This window comes from Mobula birostris, chromosome 1, assembly GCF_030028105.1.
Source record: "Mobula birostris isolate sMobBir1 chromosome 1, sMobBir1.hap1, whole genome shotgun sequence".
Classification (NCBI taxonomy): domain Eukaryota; kingdom Metazoa; phylum Chordata; class Chondrichthyes; order Myliobatiformes; family Myliobatidae; genus Mobula; species Mobula birostris.
The window spans coordinates 157,142,808-157,160,305 of NC_092370.1; the positions used below are offsets into that span (position 1 = coordinate 157,142,808).

At 46.2% G+C, this 17,498-nt stretch overlaps 1 protein-coding gene across 1 annotated transcript; it reads left to right on the forward strand.

Annotated features, from left to right (window-relative positions):
* The first annotated feature begins 1,483 nt into the window (after positions 1–1,483).
* On the forward strand, positions 1,484–11,307 carry LOC140207401 (EEF1A lysine methyltransferase 3-like). Its single transcript, XM_072275955.1, has 4 exons — positions 1,484–1,700; positions 5,180–5,411; positions 6,521–6,632; positions 10,750–11,307. The coding sequence occupies exons 2-4, from the start codon at positions 5,241–5,243 to the stop codon at positions 11,151–11,153; spliced, it is 687 nt and encodes a 228-aa protein (XP_072132056.1). The 5' UTR covers positions 1,484–1,700; positions 5,180–5,240; the 3' UTR covers positions 11,154–11,307.
* Positions 11,308–17,498: the final 6,191 nt, after the last annotated feature.

Sequence of the window (17,498 nt, forward strand, 5' to 3'; positions counted from 1 at the left end):
AGATGTCATGTGGTTCTTTCAATAAATTGAAGTGTTCCAGCTGTTTAGTGGTCTGCTACACAGGACTCAGTTGAGTGCATTCTAGACTAAGCCTCTGGACAACAATAAGGACCCCTATCAGCAAGGTTATGCCCTCTTCTCATCACTGCCATCAAGCAGAAAGTAAAGGTGTCACAATGGCGGGGGCGTTGGGAGCAAGGGTGGACCCAAATGCAAGACACATCTTGTGAGGTTACTTAAATTTAGTTTATTGTTCGAAACCAGGAGAGCAAGGCAGGAGTAGGAATAGCGAACTGGACAAGGACTGAGGATTACGACTAGGCTGGGACCAAGGGTCTGGGCTAGGACTTGGAATCGGCTCCCAGAACTAGAGGAGACATGAAGATGCTAGGGTATGGACTCCGAGCCAGAGACTGGGCAAGGACCCAGTACCTGGGTCTTGCCTCCGGCTCGGACCCCAGAACCAGGCATGGACATTACATGGGCGAGGGAGAGGAGGAACATGGGAACACAGAGCCTCGGTCTCAGGAGAGCAGGTGCATGGAACCATGGACACATACATAGAATAGAGAGCCGGGACCCCTCCTTGGGTACAGGACATAGGGCCGGGACTCACACACAGAACAGAGAGCCGGGACCCCTCCTTGGGTACAGGACATAGGGCCGGGACTCATGACCCTCCGCGGGGCAACGGCAAGACGGCCTGACCTACCCCACGGAGGCGAGGACCAGACAAGACAAAACATGACCCCCCCGCTGAGCAACGGCAAGACGGCCTGTCTTACAGGACAAGACAAGACCAACACGAATGAACACCAGACAGAACCTATGTAGCTCCAGCGATGGAACTAGACCAAAGTGCAGGCGGGGGCTGCAGACGAGGGTTAGAGGCGAGAGAGGCAGAGAAGGGATTCAGACAAGGGGGTAGGACAGGAATCACAGACCACCAGGGCGAGAACTTGACTCAGAACTGGGAAGCCACTAGGGCCAGGACTTGACTTGGTGCTAGAATGCCGCCAGGGCCAGGACTTGACTTGGTACTAGAATGCCGCCAGGGCCAGGACTTGACTTGGTGCTAGAATGCCGCCAGGACCAGGACTTGACTTGGTGCTAGATTGCTGCCAGGGCCAGGACTTGACTTGGTGCTAGAATGCCCCCAGGGCCAGGACTTGTCTTGGTGCTAGAATGCCACCAGGGATAGGACTTAATTTGGTGCTTGAATGCCGCCAGGGACAGGACTTGACTTGGTGCTAGAATGCCTCTAGGGACAGGACTTGACTTTGTACTTGTATGCCGCTAGGGACAGGACTTGACTTGGAGCCTCCGGGAAGTGGCGAGCTCTCGTCTCGGCCCGGGAACAGTAGACAGCGGTTCTTGATTCCCTCCGGCGGGTTAACTGACGGACCCACCTCGGTGAGGAAACTTAGCAGGCTCGCTTTGGCGAGTTAACTTGACAGGCTTGCTCCCGTGAGGAAAGGAGAATTACAGGCACTCGCTTCCGGCAGAGACTAGGCTTGGTCCGGCCAGCTGACATTGGCACGCCGTACCCTTAGTGACTTTGCAGACTCTCCCGCGCCGAACGGCTGAAAGCCGGAGACTGTAAACTACCGGTTCAGCCGAGCGTTAATTGCCTCTAATCACCAAAGTCGAGGGACACGGGAAAACAGGGAATCAACGGTCCGGATCGTAACATAAACAAGGTATATTTAAAGGAATCCCGATCCGGACCATGACAAAAGGAGCCTAAAGACCCACACCTCAGCGTTAAACTATAGTTCTCACTGCCACCAGGTTCCTGAAACTACCTGCAAAAACCCTAACACTATCTCGGACTATATTTCTTTATTTTCTTTCTCCCTTAACTTACACTGATGCGTTCATGTTTGTTTGTATTTACTTTCGTGTTAGGCATGCATTTTCAGTTTCTGTTAATTTACGTTTGTGATGTTTGCAACGTACTGTGACGCTGCTGCGAAAACCTAATTCCACGTCATTTATACTCTGGGTATGTATACCCATAACAATAAACTTGAACTTGGAACTTTAAGGTCAGTGAATGCAGGTACTGCAGGGAAGGTGAGACGAATGATTAAGATCAGAATCGCAGTATGGTAAGGGCACAGAAGGAGTCATTTGGCTCGTTGAGTTCGTGTCTGCTAGATGTAGGCTGATCCAGAAAGCTCCACTTCCTCGGATTCTCCTAATAGCCGTGCTTTCAGATATACTTTCCCAATCTCCCTTTGAACACTACAGTTTAACCTGCATTCACTGCTTCCCCCGGCAGTGCATTCCGGACTCGGGCCACTGACTGTGTAAAATTGCTTTCATTCATGTCGTTGTTGGAATAGTTTCTCTTTCTATCTCTGGAGACAGCTTATCTACTGATGTCTGCTATAAGCCTACGGACTCTCACAGCTACCTGGACTATTCCTCTTCCCACCCTGTCTCTTGCAAAAATGCCATCCCGTTCTCACAATTCCTCCGTCTCCGCCGCACCTGCTCTCTGGATGAGGCCTTTCATTCCAGGACGAAGGAGATGTCCTTCTTTTTTAAAGAAAGGGGCTTCCCTTCCTCCACCATCAACTCTGCTCTCAAGCGCATCTCTGCAGTTTCACGCACGTCTGCTCTCACTCCATCCTCCCGCCACCCCATTAGGAATCGGGTTCCCCTTGTCCCCACCTACCACCCCACCAGCCTCCGGGTCCAACATATAATTCTCCGTAACTTCCGCCACCTCCAACGGGATCCCACCACTAAGCACATCTTTCCCTCCCCCGCTCTATCTGCTTTCCGCAGGGATCGCTCCCTACGCGACTCCCTTGTCCTTTTGTCCCCCCATCCCTTCCCACCGAACTCCCTCCCGGAACTTATCCTTGTAAGCGGAACAAGTGCTACACATGCCCTTACACTTTCTCCCTTACCACCATTCAGGGCCCAAGTCAGTCCTTCCAGGTGAGGCGACACTTAACCTGTGAGTTGGCTGAGGTGATATACTGCGTCCGGTGCTCCCGATGTGGCCTTTTATATATTGGCGAGACCCGACGCAGACTGGGAGACCGTTTCGCTAAACACCTACGCTCTGTCTGCCAGAGAAAGCAGGATCTCCCAGTGGCCGCACATTTTAATTCCACGTCCCATTGCCATTCTGATATGTCTATCCATGGCCTCCTCTACTGTCAACATGAAGCCACACTCAGGTTGGAGGAACAACACCTTATATTCCGTCTGGGTAGCCTCCAACCTGATGGCATGAACGTTGACTTCTCAAACTTTCGCTAATGCCCCACCTCCCCTTCGTATCCCATCCGTTATTTATTTATTTGTTTGTTTGTTTATTTATTTAAATACACACATTCTTTTTCTCTCTCTCCTTCTTCTGCCTCTGTCCCTCTCACTATACCCCTTGCCCATCCTCTCGGTTCCCCCCTCCCCCTTTTCCTTCTCCCTGGGCCTCCTGTCCCATGATCCTCTCGTATCCCTTTTGCCAATCAACTGTCCAGCTCTTGGCTCCATCCGTCCCTATAATTTCCGATCTCCCCCTCCCCCTCCCCCTCCCAATTTCAAATCTCTTACTATCTCTTCTTTCAGTTAGTCCTGACGAAGAGTCTCGGCCCGAAACGTCGGCTGTACCTCTTCCTAGAGATGCTGCGTTCACCAGCATTTATTTATATGTGTTGTTCAGACTTCAGTTACCGGTATGTCGTGCCTGACATTTGTAGAAAGGCGGTGTGTAGCTGGCCAAGCTCAAGTTAACTCCGTACAATGTACAATGTACAATGTGACCTTCTTGTTTCATGAATCATGTAGCAAAGTGAAGATATTGAAGACATTTTAAAGACAACGAGGTCCGGTAAACAACGCAATCAAATTTACTCGTTTGTTCAAGGATACTGAACTTTCCAAAATTAACGTTAATTGAATACTACTGTGTAGCCTAATGTTTACCAGTTCGTTTTCATAAATAATTACAAAGTAAACCAAAATCTACTTGAATGAAATGATAAACATGTTTTGATTTGAGTATTGTTTCAATGTATCGAAATCTATTTCGTTCCATAACACAGGAACAAAATAGTCCTTTGTCTTGTTCTGTTTCTCAGATCGTGAGATATACGTCATCGTTGTCTGGGCCCGGTTTCGTCTCATTTATTACTCTACGCAAACACGAGGAAATCTGCAGATGCTGGAATTTCAAGCAACACACTCAAAAGTTGCTGGTGAACGCAGCAGGCCAGGCAGCATCTCTAGGAAGAGGTACAGTCGACGTTTCGGGCCGAGACCCTTCGCCAGGACCTACGAAGACGAAGAGTCTCGTCCCAAAACGTCGACTGTACCTCTTCCTAGAGATGCTGCCTGGCCTGCTGTGTTCACCAGCAACTTTTATGTGTGTTGCTTATTATTCTACCGTTTCTTTAACTAGTAATGATAGACATACTTTTTTTTATTGCCGATATCTAAGACGATACCTTAGATTACCCTAGGTACTGATCTATCCATGGTCTTCATATTTTAGCATCCCCTAAGGAACACGCAAACTTTAGTCGTCAATGGAAAGTTACATTGACTCCATTAAAAAATATATGGGAAACACCGTGAACAGCAGCGTTCAAGACGACGAATTGTAAAGCTGTCAATGTTAGACTTGTCATTATCAACTATATACATATTTTCGACATGGTGAAAGGCTCGAAACCCCTGAGGAGCGGACCAATTGGAAGTGCCAAGCGCATAAATAATTAAAAGCTGGTCCATAGGTACAAAAGGTTATTGGAAATTTGACTTTACATTTCAAGGGAAGTATAGTCTACATTGCGGCCACATAAGGCTTTGGATTTTTGCATTTTGCTGCTTACTTCGTGGCTATTGAGAATTATTTTGTCTACGAATGATTCTTTATGAGAATAAAATCCAAGTATATAAACAATTGATATGATGAGGTGTTTGAGAAATAAGAAATTGCAATGTTTAGCATTCCGTTCTATTGAGTCATGCTGTAATCTGAAAGCTCGGCTGTACGTTTAACAGTTTTTCCACACAGACTGAATAAAATTGGGTATTGGTATTCGTAGACGGATCTGATGAGTGCTTACGCACTATTGATTGTGAAACGTTTTAATACATCATGAGAATTTAGAACTGGATACCTATGCGGAGCTCTTAACTGTTCTCTCAAATTCAGATCCTAGCCTGCGACAATTGTTTCACAAGGTCGACCAAGAGGGAAGAACGGGGAAAAATCCATGGCAACTACGCAGTATCGGCAACGTCCCATCTACTGGGACGGCGAAAATGAGGACAACGAGTCGGCAAATTTAATCCGCTGGAATAACTTCGAATTTTGCGGATTTAATTTGAAGATCGCTCGAATGATGGATGCAAGACTGGGCATTTCCTCGTATATCTGGGACGCTGTAAGTCTATTGTATTGTTTGTAACGATCTAAACTTAACCCTTCACATCAGTTTAGCAGATAAATGTTACCCATTACTCCCTGTTTTTATTTAAACTGAATTACTCTACATAGTGGGAAAATATTTGAAAAGTATATCGGGGTAAGGCACAGCATTAATTAGTTCGCCCTATCTTCCACTATAACTTGCGTACATTCTACGAATACAAACAGAACATTGTAATATAGCAAGTATCTTTTGTTTAGCATCGTTTTTGCATAAGATCAGAAGGTTGGGGAGCCTCATATTTAAGGACCGTCATAATTCACATTTGCACCCCCTATTCATGCGGTGTTATCTAAGACATGTAATTACACATCTGGGCCTAGCTGTGGTCTAAACCCTGACGCTCACAGTCTAACAAGACGGGAACATATACAGTATTTAGTCTCCACAATCGAAGCACAGTTAATTTTACGAAATGGGATTGGACAATTGACACCGTACTGGCATCTTACGTCTCAGCATTACTGAGTGGGTGACGCAGATTTAAATGCTCAGGGAAACAAAATGGCTTTGTACTGCAGCCGGTTAGTTGGTTCCATTGCGTAATTGCTTGAAATGTTCTTGTCGCTTCAATCTTACTCTGTAGCACACTTCCATCTGAAGCAGGGTGTGAGCGAATCAATTCTCATTGCCTTAGAAACCCACCTTAGAAATGACCCCGACATTCCCACCACTGAGGAGTTCCGCTCTCTCAGACCTAGTCACAGAGATAAGACGCTGAACCGAGGTCACACTTCAGTTAAGTCGCTGAGTTAGATATAAACTACCCCGCCATATTGTGTCCATATGCTGGATATATTTGTATTGTCCTGGTCATTCATCTCCCATTGTAGCTAAGCTGACTACTAAATTCTAAATTTTCCGATCTGGCAAGGCCTTTTCAGGTATCCGGGTCCTGAGAACGGTTCATTTGACACAGGGCATGTGAAAAGGACAGTCCTTCGACAAAATTCAGAAATAAACGGAGTTCCCTTTCCGAGTTCCTTTCTCAGCTCTTGCAAAGAGTTGTCTGAACTCACCCCAACATTCTATTAATCTAATCTGCACATTTTTCGTCTTTTCAGGGCATTTCTCTGTGCCAGTATTTTGAGAAGGAGGACATCAATTTCACTGGGAAGGAAGTGATTGAGCTGGGATCTGGCACTGGAATCGTGGGGATATTGGCAGCTCTACTAGGTGAGTGACAGCAGAAGGAGCAGCCCGATGCTATTGCTGTATAGGGAGAGCTGTCTGTGTCTCAGTAGGAGTAATTTCGTATGTAACAGTAAAGAATATGCATTGCTGAAGCGTCTTTCATAATATAGCGGCAATGTCAAGTTCATCCTCACAATGCTACTTAATACATTCTGTAATTGCTCCAGGCAAAGAGGAAGCCCGAAGTTTCTTAATATTTTCTTTCTGTCAGGCAATCTTGATCTTCGTTTTACGGTGACTTTTCTTTTGGTAGGATACCGTTTAAATGTGGACTTCCTTCTTTTATAAAACATGCCACCGTATTGTAGAATCGTCCATTCTCCCCAACTCGTCCTAGACGACCAGTACACACCTTTTCCTATTAACCCGCACTTGGCCGCATCAGCATTCGCTGCCGCTGCTACTGTGTGATCCGAAATCTCCGAGGGGAAGGTGTCACAATGGGGGTCGTTGATGGCGGACCTAAATGCAAGACACAGACACTGAAGTACTAGGAACAGGACAAGGATGAAGGACCTGGGCTAAGACAAGGACAAGAAACAGGGAAACCGGACAAGAAACTATGAACTAGGAGCCTGGGCTTGGACCCAGAGCCAGAGACTGGACAAGGATTCAGAACCTAGGTCTTGCCTCGGGCTAGGGCCCCAGAACCAGGCAAGGACATGATATGACTGGAGGCTGGGGTATTGAGTCTTGAGCTTGGAGACAGGCTTGGGGTCTTAAAGCTTGAGATTGGAGACAGGCTTGGGGTCTTGAAGCTTGAGCTTGGAGACAGGCTTGGGGTCTTGAGGCTTGAGCTTGGTGACAGGCTTGGGGTCTTGAGGCTTGAGCTTGGAGGCAGGCTTGGGTTCTTGAGGCTTGAGCTTGGAGACAGGTTTGGGGTCTTGGGTCTTGGGTCTAGGGTATTCGAGGCTTGGGTATGGACTCCGAGCCAGAGACTGGGCAAGGACCCAGAACGTGGGACTTGACTCGGACTCGGACTTCAGAGCTAGGCGAGGACAAGACGAGGCTACTGGACTGGACATGGCTTGTGTGAGGAACTCCTGCGCAGGGCGAGACACAAGGACAAGTAAAGGCACATGAACAGGACTCAGATAGGACTGGACTACGCACGGACTGGACGAGGGCCTTCAGGAACATGGAGCCTTGAACTAGAAGAGACGGGAACAGGGAGCCTCGGATTAGAAGAGATGGGAGCACGGAACACAGAGCTGGGACCCCTCCTTGGGAACACAACGTAGGGCCGGGACTCTTACACATAACACAGAGCCGGGATCCTTCCTTGGGAACAGGACGTAGGGCCGGGAGTCATCCACAGAACGCTGAACATGAAGAGACGGATCCCAACACAAGGTGGCGGCAAACAGCCGGACCCACCTAACGAAGGCGAGGACGCAGAGACAGTTCCCAACACTAGGTAGCAGCAAACGGCTGGACCTACCTAGCAAAGGCGTGGACACAGAGAGTGAATTCCACACAACGAAAGACAGTTCCTTATCTTGACCTAACAAGGCTCTGGTCTTGCTCTGGCGGTAAAATTTCAGCAATACAAGCGGGGTATCCAGGCTAGGTGAGCAGGCAGAGAGTCAGGCGAGGCATCCAGGCAGGGAGTCAGACGAGAGGGGAAACGACAAGGAGGGAACAGAACAGTCCAGCAGGGAATTCCTGGTTGCAGAGGTATTTATGTCTGTGCCCCAAAACGAGAATCATGTGCCTACAACAGAAACTGGGGAAAACCAGAAACCTTGGAATAAGGAACTATGGACCTGACCGTGAACCAGAATAGGGACTCCACGGTCCAGACGATGACAGAAGGCCCCGAATCCTCGGCTTTGCCTGATGCTTGACGGCCGGGACCGGGGTTGAAGCACTCGGCAGAGATGGAGCTCGGTGCTCAGTGTTGGAGGGCTGGTCAGAGGCTCGAAGTTTTCGGACGGACTCAGAGTCGGACTATGGTCGGGTGCTTCCAGGATGCTGCATTGGCAAGTTTGCGGCACTGGAAGCTCATGGCAGGGAGAGTTTTCTTCCTTCTACCGTCTGCGTGAAATGATGGGCTATCGGGACTTTGAGACTTTTTTCTACCGTACCCATGGTCTGCTATTGTCAAATTACGGTATTGCTTTGCACTGTTGTAACTATACGTTATAATTATGTGTTTTTTGTCAGTTTTAGTCTTTGGTCTGTCTTATGTTTCTGTGATACCATACCGGAGGAACATTGTATCATTTTTTAATGCATGCATTTCTAAATGACAATAAACGAGGACTGAGTGTCCTCATAATCTAATCTAATCTAATCTAATCCGTGTGATGAGAAAAGGTCCTGAGGCAGGGTTGCAAACTGAAACGTTGATATTTTTCTTTCCCGTCACAAATGCTACTTGACCCGTTGAGTTGTTCCAGCAGATTGTCCGTCCAGTTTGCAGTCTTTTGATTCTCCGAGGCATCCTGTATCAAAGATGAATGATCCACTTTATTTGCTATATATGTCTACATGTATTAGGAATTTTCCGTGGATAGAGTTTAAAGGACAGATATGGAACAGAATATGTATAAATGCGTAAATACCTGTCCCACACTTTTTTTTTGTTACGGAAGAGGAGGTGAGGAAGCCGTTCAGGAAGCAAAATACTGTGTCCGGAAGGCTGGTCCTAACTTTCTCTCCCCTGCATCCCCTAGACACTGCACTGATCAACTGCCTACAGTCGTCATCGACATTTTCAACCAGTGTCTCAAACTATGCACTATTCCAGCATGTTTTAAGAAATCTGTTATTCTTCCAATCTCCAAAGAAAGATCACTGGTTTCAGTGACTACAGACCAGTTGCACTTACATCAGTCACAATGAAGACATAGGAAAGTCTGGTCATGTCATTTCTCAAATCCATAACTCCAGCCTTTGCAGATCGCCTACAGAGCCAACAGATCTGCAGACGATATTGTTATCATCGATCTTCACTTCATTCTACACCACCTCGACTCCCCTAGCACTTTTTGTTGTTGTTGATCCCAGTTCAGCTTTAAATACCACAATCCTTGAGCTTTTTTCAAGAGAAACTCTCCAAATATAACGTATCGGGCCCCATCTGTAAGTGGATCTCTGACAGGAGGCAGTATGTACGCTTGCCTTCATAGGCTGAAACGCTGCATACAGGAGACGGGGAATCAAGTAGCATTCGTATAAGGCATTGATTAGAGCACCCGTAGGTTTCTGGTCGCCACACCACACAGGGAATACTACAGCAGGAAAGACGTTGCCTGGGCTTGCAGGGTTTTACTTATATGTAGAGCGGAGGAGCTGCGGTTACTTTATTGGAATGTAGGTGGATGAGGCACAACCTTATAGAGGTTTATAAAATTACGAGTACAGACGGTTATAATCTTTCTTCCAAGGCAGAAAAACGTAGAACTATAGGACACCGCTTTAAGGTAAGAGCAGAAGAATATAAAGGAGATGTGAAGGTCAATGATTGTCCTGAATATCTGCAACGAACTGTCAGGAGGAGCAGTAAGGCAGATACTATAACAAACATGTAAAATGTGTTATGGTTTGTTACGACAAAAGGTAATCGAAAGGAAATCATGGTACCGGTGATAAAAGTGCCTACTTCGTTTTCACTTCAGTGAGACGCGCACTTATGACGTGTCGGTGTAAAAGCGTTTGCCAATTACGAACTTTTACAACAACGAATGCTTAGTCAAATAATATGATTGACAATTTTACTGAAATATTAAATAGACAACAAAGCCATTTAAATGAGTACTCAGACAACGAAAGAGTAGAAGGAGACAGTCTAATACAAATGGGATCCACGAAGGTAAAAATCAGGGAACGTACCGACGAGATAGGTCGAGGACCCAACTTGTACGTTTCTATGACTCCACGATTGCAACTTCTCATTTCACTTGCTCCTATGTTTTCCTCCCACCTGAGGAGGTACTCTCACCAGTAAAACCTGCGGTTTAGAGAGCTAAAGGGTGACTGCGATCGCACTCTCTGTCTTCGGCGGCCGTAATAATGTCTCTATAAATATGGTATAAGAACAGACGTCTTCCAGGACAACCATGAATTAAACATCGGCATCTTCTTTTATTCTCAGGTGGCAATGTTACCATGACAGACAAACCGGATACCCTGAAGCAAATAAACAGCAATATTTCAATCAACGTCCCTTTAGCATGCCGACATCGTTTAAACGTTCGTCCGCTGACTTGGGGAGAAGATCACAAAAATTTCCCTACCAATTATGATTTCATTCTGGGCTCGGACATCGTCTACAGCTCAGTTTGCTATCCCGCGCTTTTAGAAACACTGCGTTACCTCTGCAGTGAAGAAACCACGATTTACCTTTCATCGGAACTCCGAAATGGGAACGGGTCCATCCCTTTCCATGATGTAATCCTGCCTGACTATTTTAACTGTGAGGTCGTAAGCAGATTAGAATCTAAAAGCATTATTGTGTACAAATTGACTAAAATTGATACAAGGCACAGTAAAAAATAGAAGATGTAACTCGAATACCATTGTCACTCACCTCATAGCAGGTAGTTCATATGTAGCCAACGCATCAATTTACACTAATATCTTAAACATAATGCAGTAGTTAAAGATTTTACGGCAGTTGTTGTAACAAGTTGCTGTACCTCTGTGACATAAATGGAACCTAATTATTAGAAAGTTTGATCTATTGTTTGCAAAGCCTAATTAAGTTAGACGCCCGTGCTTGCCATTAATGGAGAAGACGCGCAGGATTTATCATTTAGTTGAGTTCTGTGGTCTAAATCTTTGTATTCGATGTTATGTGCTTCGTGTCTTACACGCACTAGGATAGACATGCAGAAAGAGGAAACTGCTGATTGGAGTTTGGAAGAATGAAAGGCGAAGTTATTGAAACGCGTAACATTCTTAGGAGGTGAAACAGGGTCAATAGTGGGAGGGTGGATCTCATGGGAGGTCCAGGCCGGAGGGCATAGTCTCAGAATAAGAGGCTACTTATTTCAGACTGAGTGAGAAGGAGTTCCTTATTGTAGAAGGCTGTGAGCCTTTGGAACTCTGCGAGAGGGCTGTGGGAGCAAAGTCCTTATGTATATGCAGTAGTCTTCCAAGCAGCAGCCATCTCAAGCTATGTGGCTATTTGTCAGTTAGAGCATCTCTATATTGTTGCCAATTTTTGGCAATGGTTCCCGCACTTTAACGTTCCTGCTGTAAACATTGGGTAAAATATCCCTGAAGCTTTAATGCGAAAGTTAAAAATATTACCAGGAAGTCCAATATTGCAAATAGAAAGATTCTGAAGATAACCAACATCACTCAATGAGCACGGATACTTCGGCTTTAGAGAAGAACATTCAGTCGAGTTACAGAGAAACATGACGAATAGTCACTAATCCTTTCCTATTTCTGCAATTGCTGGCGTAACGAAAGGGTTTTCAAGTAAATTATACACACCAGATTAAAGCTAATTTAGTTACAGTAATTTTGGTGTACACGGCTTTCGTGAGAATCGAGCAACAACGATTTCTCTGTTCTTGCGAAAATCATTTCATCTGATACCGGATCCTTGTGCTCTTTGTCAGGCTCGCTCGCACTGGCATATCGCCCTTTTCCTTTCCACCGATGAAACTCAAATCCAACATTGCCCACGTTCACCAACAATGGGAAGGGAATGCGTGTGGTAGGCGAGAGCCAGCCACAGGAGATAATCTCCATCGAGAGTTGTGAAGTACATTCAAGAAGGTACTCCTTACCATATCCCTTCGTGCCTGAACCAATCAATAATCAATCAGCCTCTGCCTCTGCCTTAAGTATACATAAAGACTTGTCATCCAAAACTGCTGTGCCAATGAATTCCACGGATTCACCACGCGCCAGTGTAAAATAAATTCTTTCTCATCTCCGTTCTGAAAAAATGCCCCTCTATTCTGAAGCTTTGTCTTCTGGCCTCAGACTCTCCCATCACAGGAAATATCCACTCTATTTAGACAAATTTCAATTAGATCACGTGCCATTCTTCTGAATTCGAGTGAATACAGGCCCAGAGCTATCAAACGCTCCTCACATGACAAGCCGATCAATCCTGCAACAGACATCAAAGTTGCTGGTGAACGCAGCAGGCCAGGCAGCATCTCTAGGAAGAGGTACAGTCGACGTTTCGGGCCGAGACCCTTCGTCAGGACTAACTGAAAGAAGAGCAAGTAAGAGATTTGAAAGTGGGAGGGGGAGGGGGAGATCCGAAATGATAGGAGAAGACAGGAGGGGGAGGGATGGAGCCAAGAGCTGGACAGGTGATTGGCAAAAGGGATATGAGAGGATCATGGGACAGGAGGCCCAGGGAGAAAGAAAACGGGGAGGGGGGACCCAGAGGATGGGCAAGGGGTATAGTGAGAAAAGGGAGAGACAGAGAGAAAGAATGTGTGTATATAAATAAATTACGGCTTCGGTACGAGGGGGAGGTGGGGCATTAGCGGAAGTTTGAGAAGTCAATGTTCATGCCATCAGGTTGGAGGATACAAAGACGGAATATAAGGTATTGTTCCTCCAACCTGAGTGTGGCTTCATCTTTACAGTAGAGGAGGCCATGGATAGACATGTCAGAATGGCAATGGGACGTGGAATTAAAATGTGTGGCCACTGGGAGATCCTGTTTTCTCTGGCGGACAGAGCGTAGATGTTCAGCGAAACGAACTCCCAGTCTCCGTCGGGTCTCGCCAATACATAACAGGCCACATCGGGAGCATCGGACGCAGTATATCACCTCAGCCTACTCACAGGTGAAGTGTCGCCTCACCTGGAAGGACTGTCTGGGGCCCTGAATGGTGGTAAGAATCATTTTCAAGAACCTTCTTTGAACCCTTTCCAGTTTCAGAATGCCCTTTCTATAATAAAGGGCCCAACTTGCTCACAATACTCCAGTGAAGTCTCACCAGTGTTTAATAATGTGTCAACGTTAGATCCTTGCTTTTATATTCTAGTCCTCTTAAAATGAATGTTAACATCGCATTTGCCTTCCTCGCCACTGACTCAACCTGCAAATTAACCTTTAGGGAATCCTGCACAAGGACTCCCGAGCCCCTTTGCGCTTCAGTATTTTGTATTTTCTCTCCATTTAGAAAATAGTCTACTCATTTATTTCTTCGACCAAAGTGCATGACCACAGAATTCCGAGCAGTGTACTGCATCTGCCACTTCTTTGCCCATTCTCCTAATCTGCCTAAGTGCTTCTGTAGCCTCTCTGCCTCCTCAACGTAATCTGGCCCTCCGCCAACCTTCATATTGTCTGCGAACATATAGAGTGCGAAAGCAGGAACAAATTTCAGCAGTAGACGGTCATCCATGATCATATCTATACCCCTTTTCCATGTTTCTACGCTTTCTTGTTTGTAATTTTTGACGGTGACCTGGTCGTTAGAAGAGGATGGCTCACGTGGTGTGGAAATAATATTTCAAAAATCGGGCATCGAAGTTGTATGTTCCATGACCCGCATTAAACTGAGCGCTGTTAGCACTAACTGCTGGTAACGTGATGCCTCATTTTATTGTGCTTTGGAAAGTTTACTAAGTTTCGGCTATTTTTAGATACATCTGAGTATGGCAATGACGATCATTCCTGTGAGCAACAGGGATATCTTCTGTTCAGCAAACACTTTCCCGTCGCCTCTCCCCTCCAACAGTCGTATTATTCTGCGAGAAACATTCAGACTCGGAGATCTCAATATATCTCTTGCGTTTCTCACGTTCTTTCCATCCACTGTTGTCCACTACATCGGTGGAAGGATGGAAACTATGTTAATCTATTTCATTTTCCTGACGATAAATGAACATCCGATAATATCAACACTGTCCTCCAAATCTATAGGCTTAATTTCGACCTTTTATTCTCCTTGTAAATGTCCAGCACTTAGTGTCCGTCCCTAACTGTCCCTTGAGAGGTTACTGGTGAGCCGCATAGCAGCTGATAGCACAAAGCGGTAACACTTCCATCAAAAGCAACACACACAAAATGCAGGAGGAACGCAGCAGGCCAGGCAGCATCTATGGAAAAGATTGGGATCGTTTGGGATCGTGTCGCTTCTTCACTGGAAAGGAAGGGGAGAAATCAGAGTAAGAAGGTGGGGGGAGGGGAGGAATAAGTACAAGGTGGCAGGTGATAGGGTGAAACCGGGAAGGGGGAGGGAGTCAAGTAAAGAGCTGGGAAGATAATTAATGGAAGAGATAAAGGGCTGGAGAAAGGGGGGTCTGATAGGAGTGAGTAGACCATAGAAGAAAGGGAAGGAACCAGAGGGAGGTGATGGCAGGTAAGGAGATAAAGTGAGAGAGGGAAGCAGGAATGGGGAATGGTGAAGGAGAGCGGGGCAATTACCAGAAGTTTCAGAAATCGCTGGTCATGCCATCAGATTGGAGGCTCCCCAGACCGCGCTGCTCTTTCAGCTTGAGTGTGGCCACGTCATGGCAGTAGAGGAGAGCATGGACTGACGTGTTGGAATGGGAATGGGAAGTGGAATTGAGATGGGCGGCTACAGCGGGATCCCGATTTTCCTGGCGAATGGAGCGTAAGTGTTTGGCAAAGCAGTCTCCCAATCTACGTCGGCTCTCACTGTTCAGGAGGCCACACGAGAAGCACTGGATACAGTAAATGCCTATAATAGATTGGCAGGTGACTGTTTGGGGCCCTGAATGGTAGTGAGGGAGGAGGCGCAGTGGCTCTTGTTCCGTTGCAAGTATAAGTACCAAGGGAGAGAAGATCAGTGGGGAGGGAAGAGTGGACAAGGGAATCATGTAGGAAGTGATACTTTCTTCAGTCGTTTTCTACATGACCACATAAACATGATCCTTCGATTCGCTTCCCACGATTTACCAGCAAAATACTGAGAAAAGAATGTTATTGTGCACTGTTGTTGAGTGTCTGTAGGTGTGCTGATGGTCACCTACCCACACCCTTTCTTTCAATCCACAGCACACTACTTTCCCGGACCATTCTTCGATTCCTATCACGTTTTCTATGCCCGTCTGGCTCATCAGCTCCGCTTCTCTGCCTTTCCACGGAATGGGTGGAAATCATCTCTAAAACTGGTTTTGGAACAAATCAGTCCGCTCAAATGATGTTCCGCTTTAGTGGTTTAGCTACACCTAATTCATTTTTCAACACACGAGTTTCCATAAATTAGTCAGCAACCAGCCATCTACTCCAAAGGGATCAATGGCACACCTTTATCTCGGTGCATACGAATAATGCTTCCTTTCAAGAAATAGGTAATGTAAGCTTGCTTCAATATATTTAAAACAATTCAACACTGTTTTCCTCACGTCTTCCCGTGGTTTGATGGACGGTACGGCAACTGAAAGCTGCAGCCTCCTCCAAACCTTGAGGCCATAATTACCATAACACTGAATATCATTCCGCAGACATTTGGTGTGCAGTGCTGTGCAGGACGGTGACTGATTTAGGGGATCTCTCTTGTGTGTCACCAATACACAAATCGGGTACAAGTTAAGAACTACTTGATAAATTAGCTATTAAGTTTATACCAATGTTGATTTATCCGGGCAGCTGACTGGATGTTATAATTTATCCCATTCTCAGATATCAAAAAAATCATGTTGCATCCCCACTCTGTATCTCTGCTTACTCACAATGAACCTTTCTACTTACCGTCACTAAAAATATCGTGATTTGTATGTTTGGATGTGAATCTGTGCACCCAGATAGAAACATAGAAACATAGAAAATAGGTGCAGGAGTAGGCCATTCGGCCCTTCGAGCCTGCACCGCCATTTATTATTATCATGGCTGATCATCCAACTCAGTACACCGCCCCAGCCTTTCCTCCATACCCCCTGACCCCTGTAGCCACAAGGGCCATATCTAACTCCCTCTTAAATATAGCCAATGAACTGGCCTCAACTGCTTCCTGTGGCAGAGAATTCCACAGATTCACCACTCTCTGTGTGAAGAAGTTTTTCCTAATCTCGGTCCTAAAAGGCTTCCCCTCTATCCTTAAACTGTGGCCCCTCGTTCTGGTCTTCCCCAACATCGGGAACAATCTTTCTGCATCTAGCCTGTCCAATCCCTTTAGGATCTTATACGTTTCAATCAGATCCCCCCTCAATCTTCTAAATTCCAACGAGTACAAGCCCAGTTCATCCAGTCTTTCTTCATATGAAAGTCCTGCCATCCCAGGAATCAATCTGGTGAACCTTCTTTGTACTCCCTCTATGGCAAGGATGTCTTTCCTCAGATTAGGGGACCAAAACTGCACGCAATACTCCAGGTGTGGTCTCACCAAGGCCTTGTACAACTGCAGTAGTACCTCCCTGCTCGTGTACTCCAATCCTCTCGCTATAAATGCCAGCATACCATTCGCCTTTTTCACTGCCTGCTGTACCTGCATGCCCACTTTCAATGACTGGTGTATAATGACACCCAGGTCTCGTTGCACCTCCCCTTTTCCTAATCGGCCACCATTCAGATAATAATCTGTTTTCCTATTTTTGCCACCAAAGTGGATAACTTCACATTTATCCACATTAAATTGCATCTGCCATGAATTTGCCCACTCACCCAACCTATCCAAGTCACCCTGCATCCTTTTAGCATCCTCCTCACAGCTAACACTGCCTCCCAGCTTCGTGTCATCCGCAAACTTGGAGATGCTGCATTTAATTCCCTCATCCAAGTCATTAATATATATTGTAAACAACTGGGGTCCCAGCACCGAGCCTTGCGGTACCCCACTAGTCACCGCCTGCCATTCTGAAAAGGTCCCGTTTATTCCCATTCTTTGCTTCCTGTCTGCTAACCAACTCTCCACCCACACCAATACCTTACCCCCAATACCGTGTGCTTTAAGT

What these genes read in the sequence shown, in the direction of transcription:
- LOC140207401 (XM_072275955.1), top strand. Translation starts at nt 5,241, where the DNA reads ATGGCAACTACGCAGTATCGGCAACGTCCCATCTACTGGGACGGCGAA. An exon ending in CCTCGTATATCTGGGACGCT is followed by an intron (nt 5,412 to 6,520) that starts GTAAGTCTATTG and finishes TCGTCTTTTCAG; the next exon opens with GGCATTTCTCTGTGCCAGTA. An exon ending in GATATTGGCAGCTCTACTAG is followed by an intron (nt 6,633 to 10,749) that starts GTGAGTGACAGC and finishes TTTTATTCTCAG; the next exon opens with GTGGCAATGTTACCATGACA.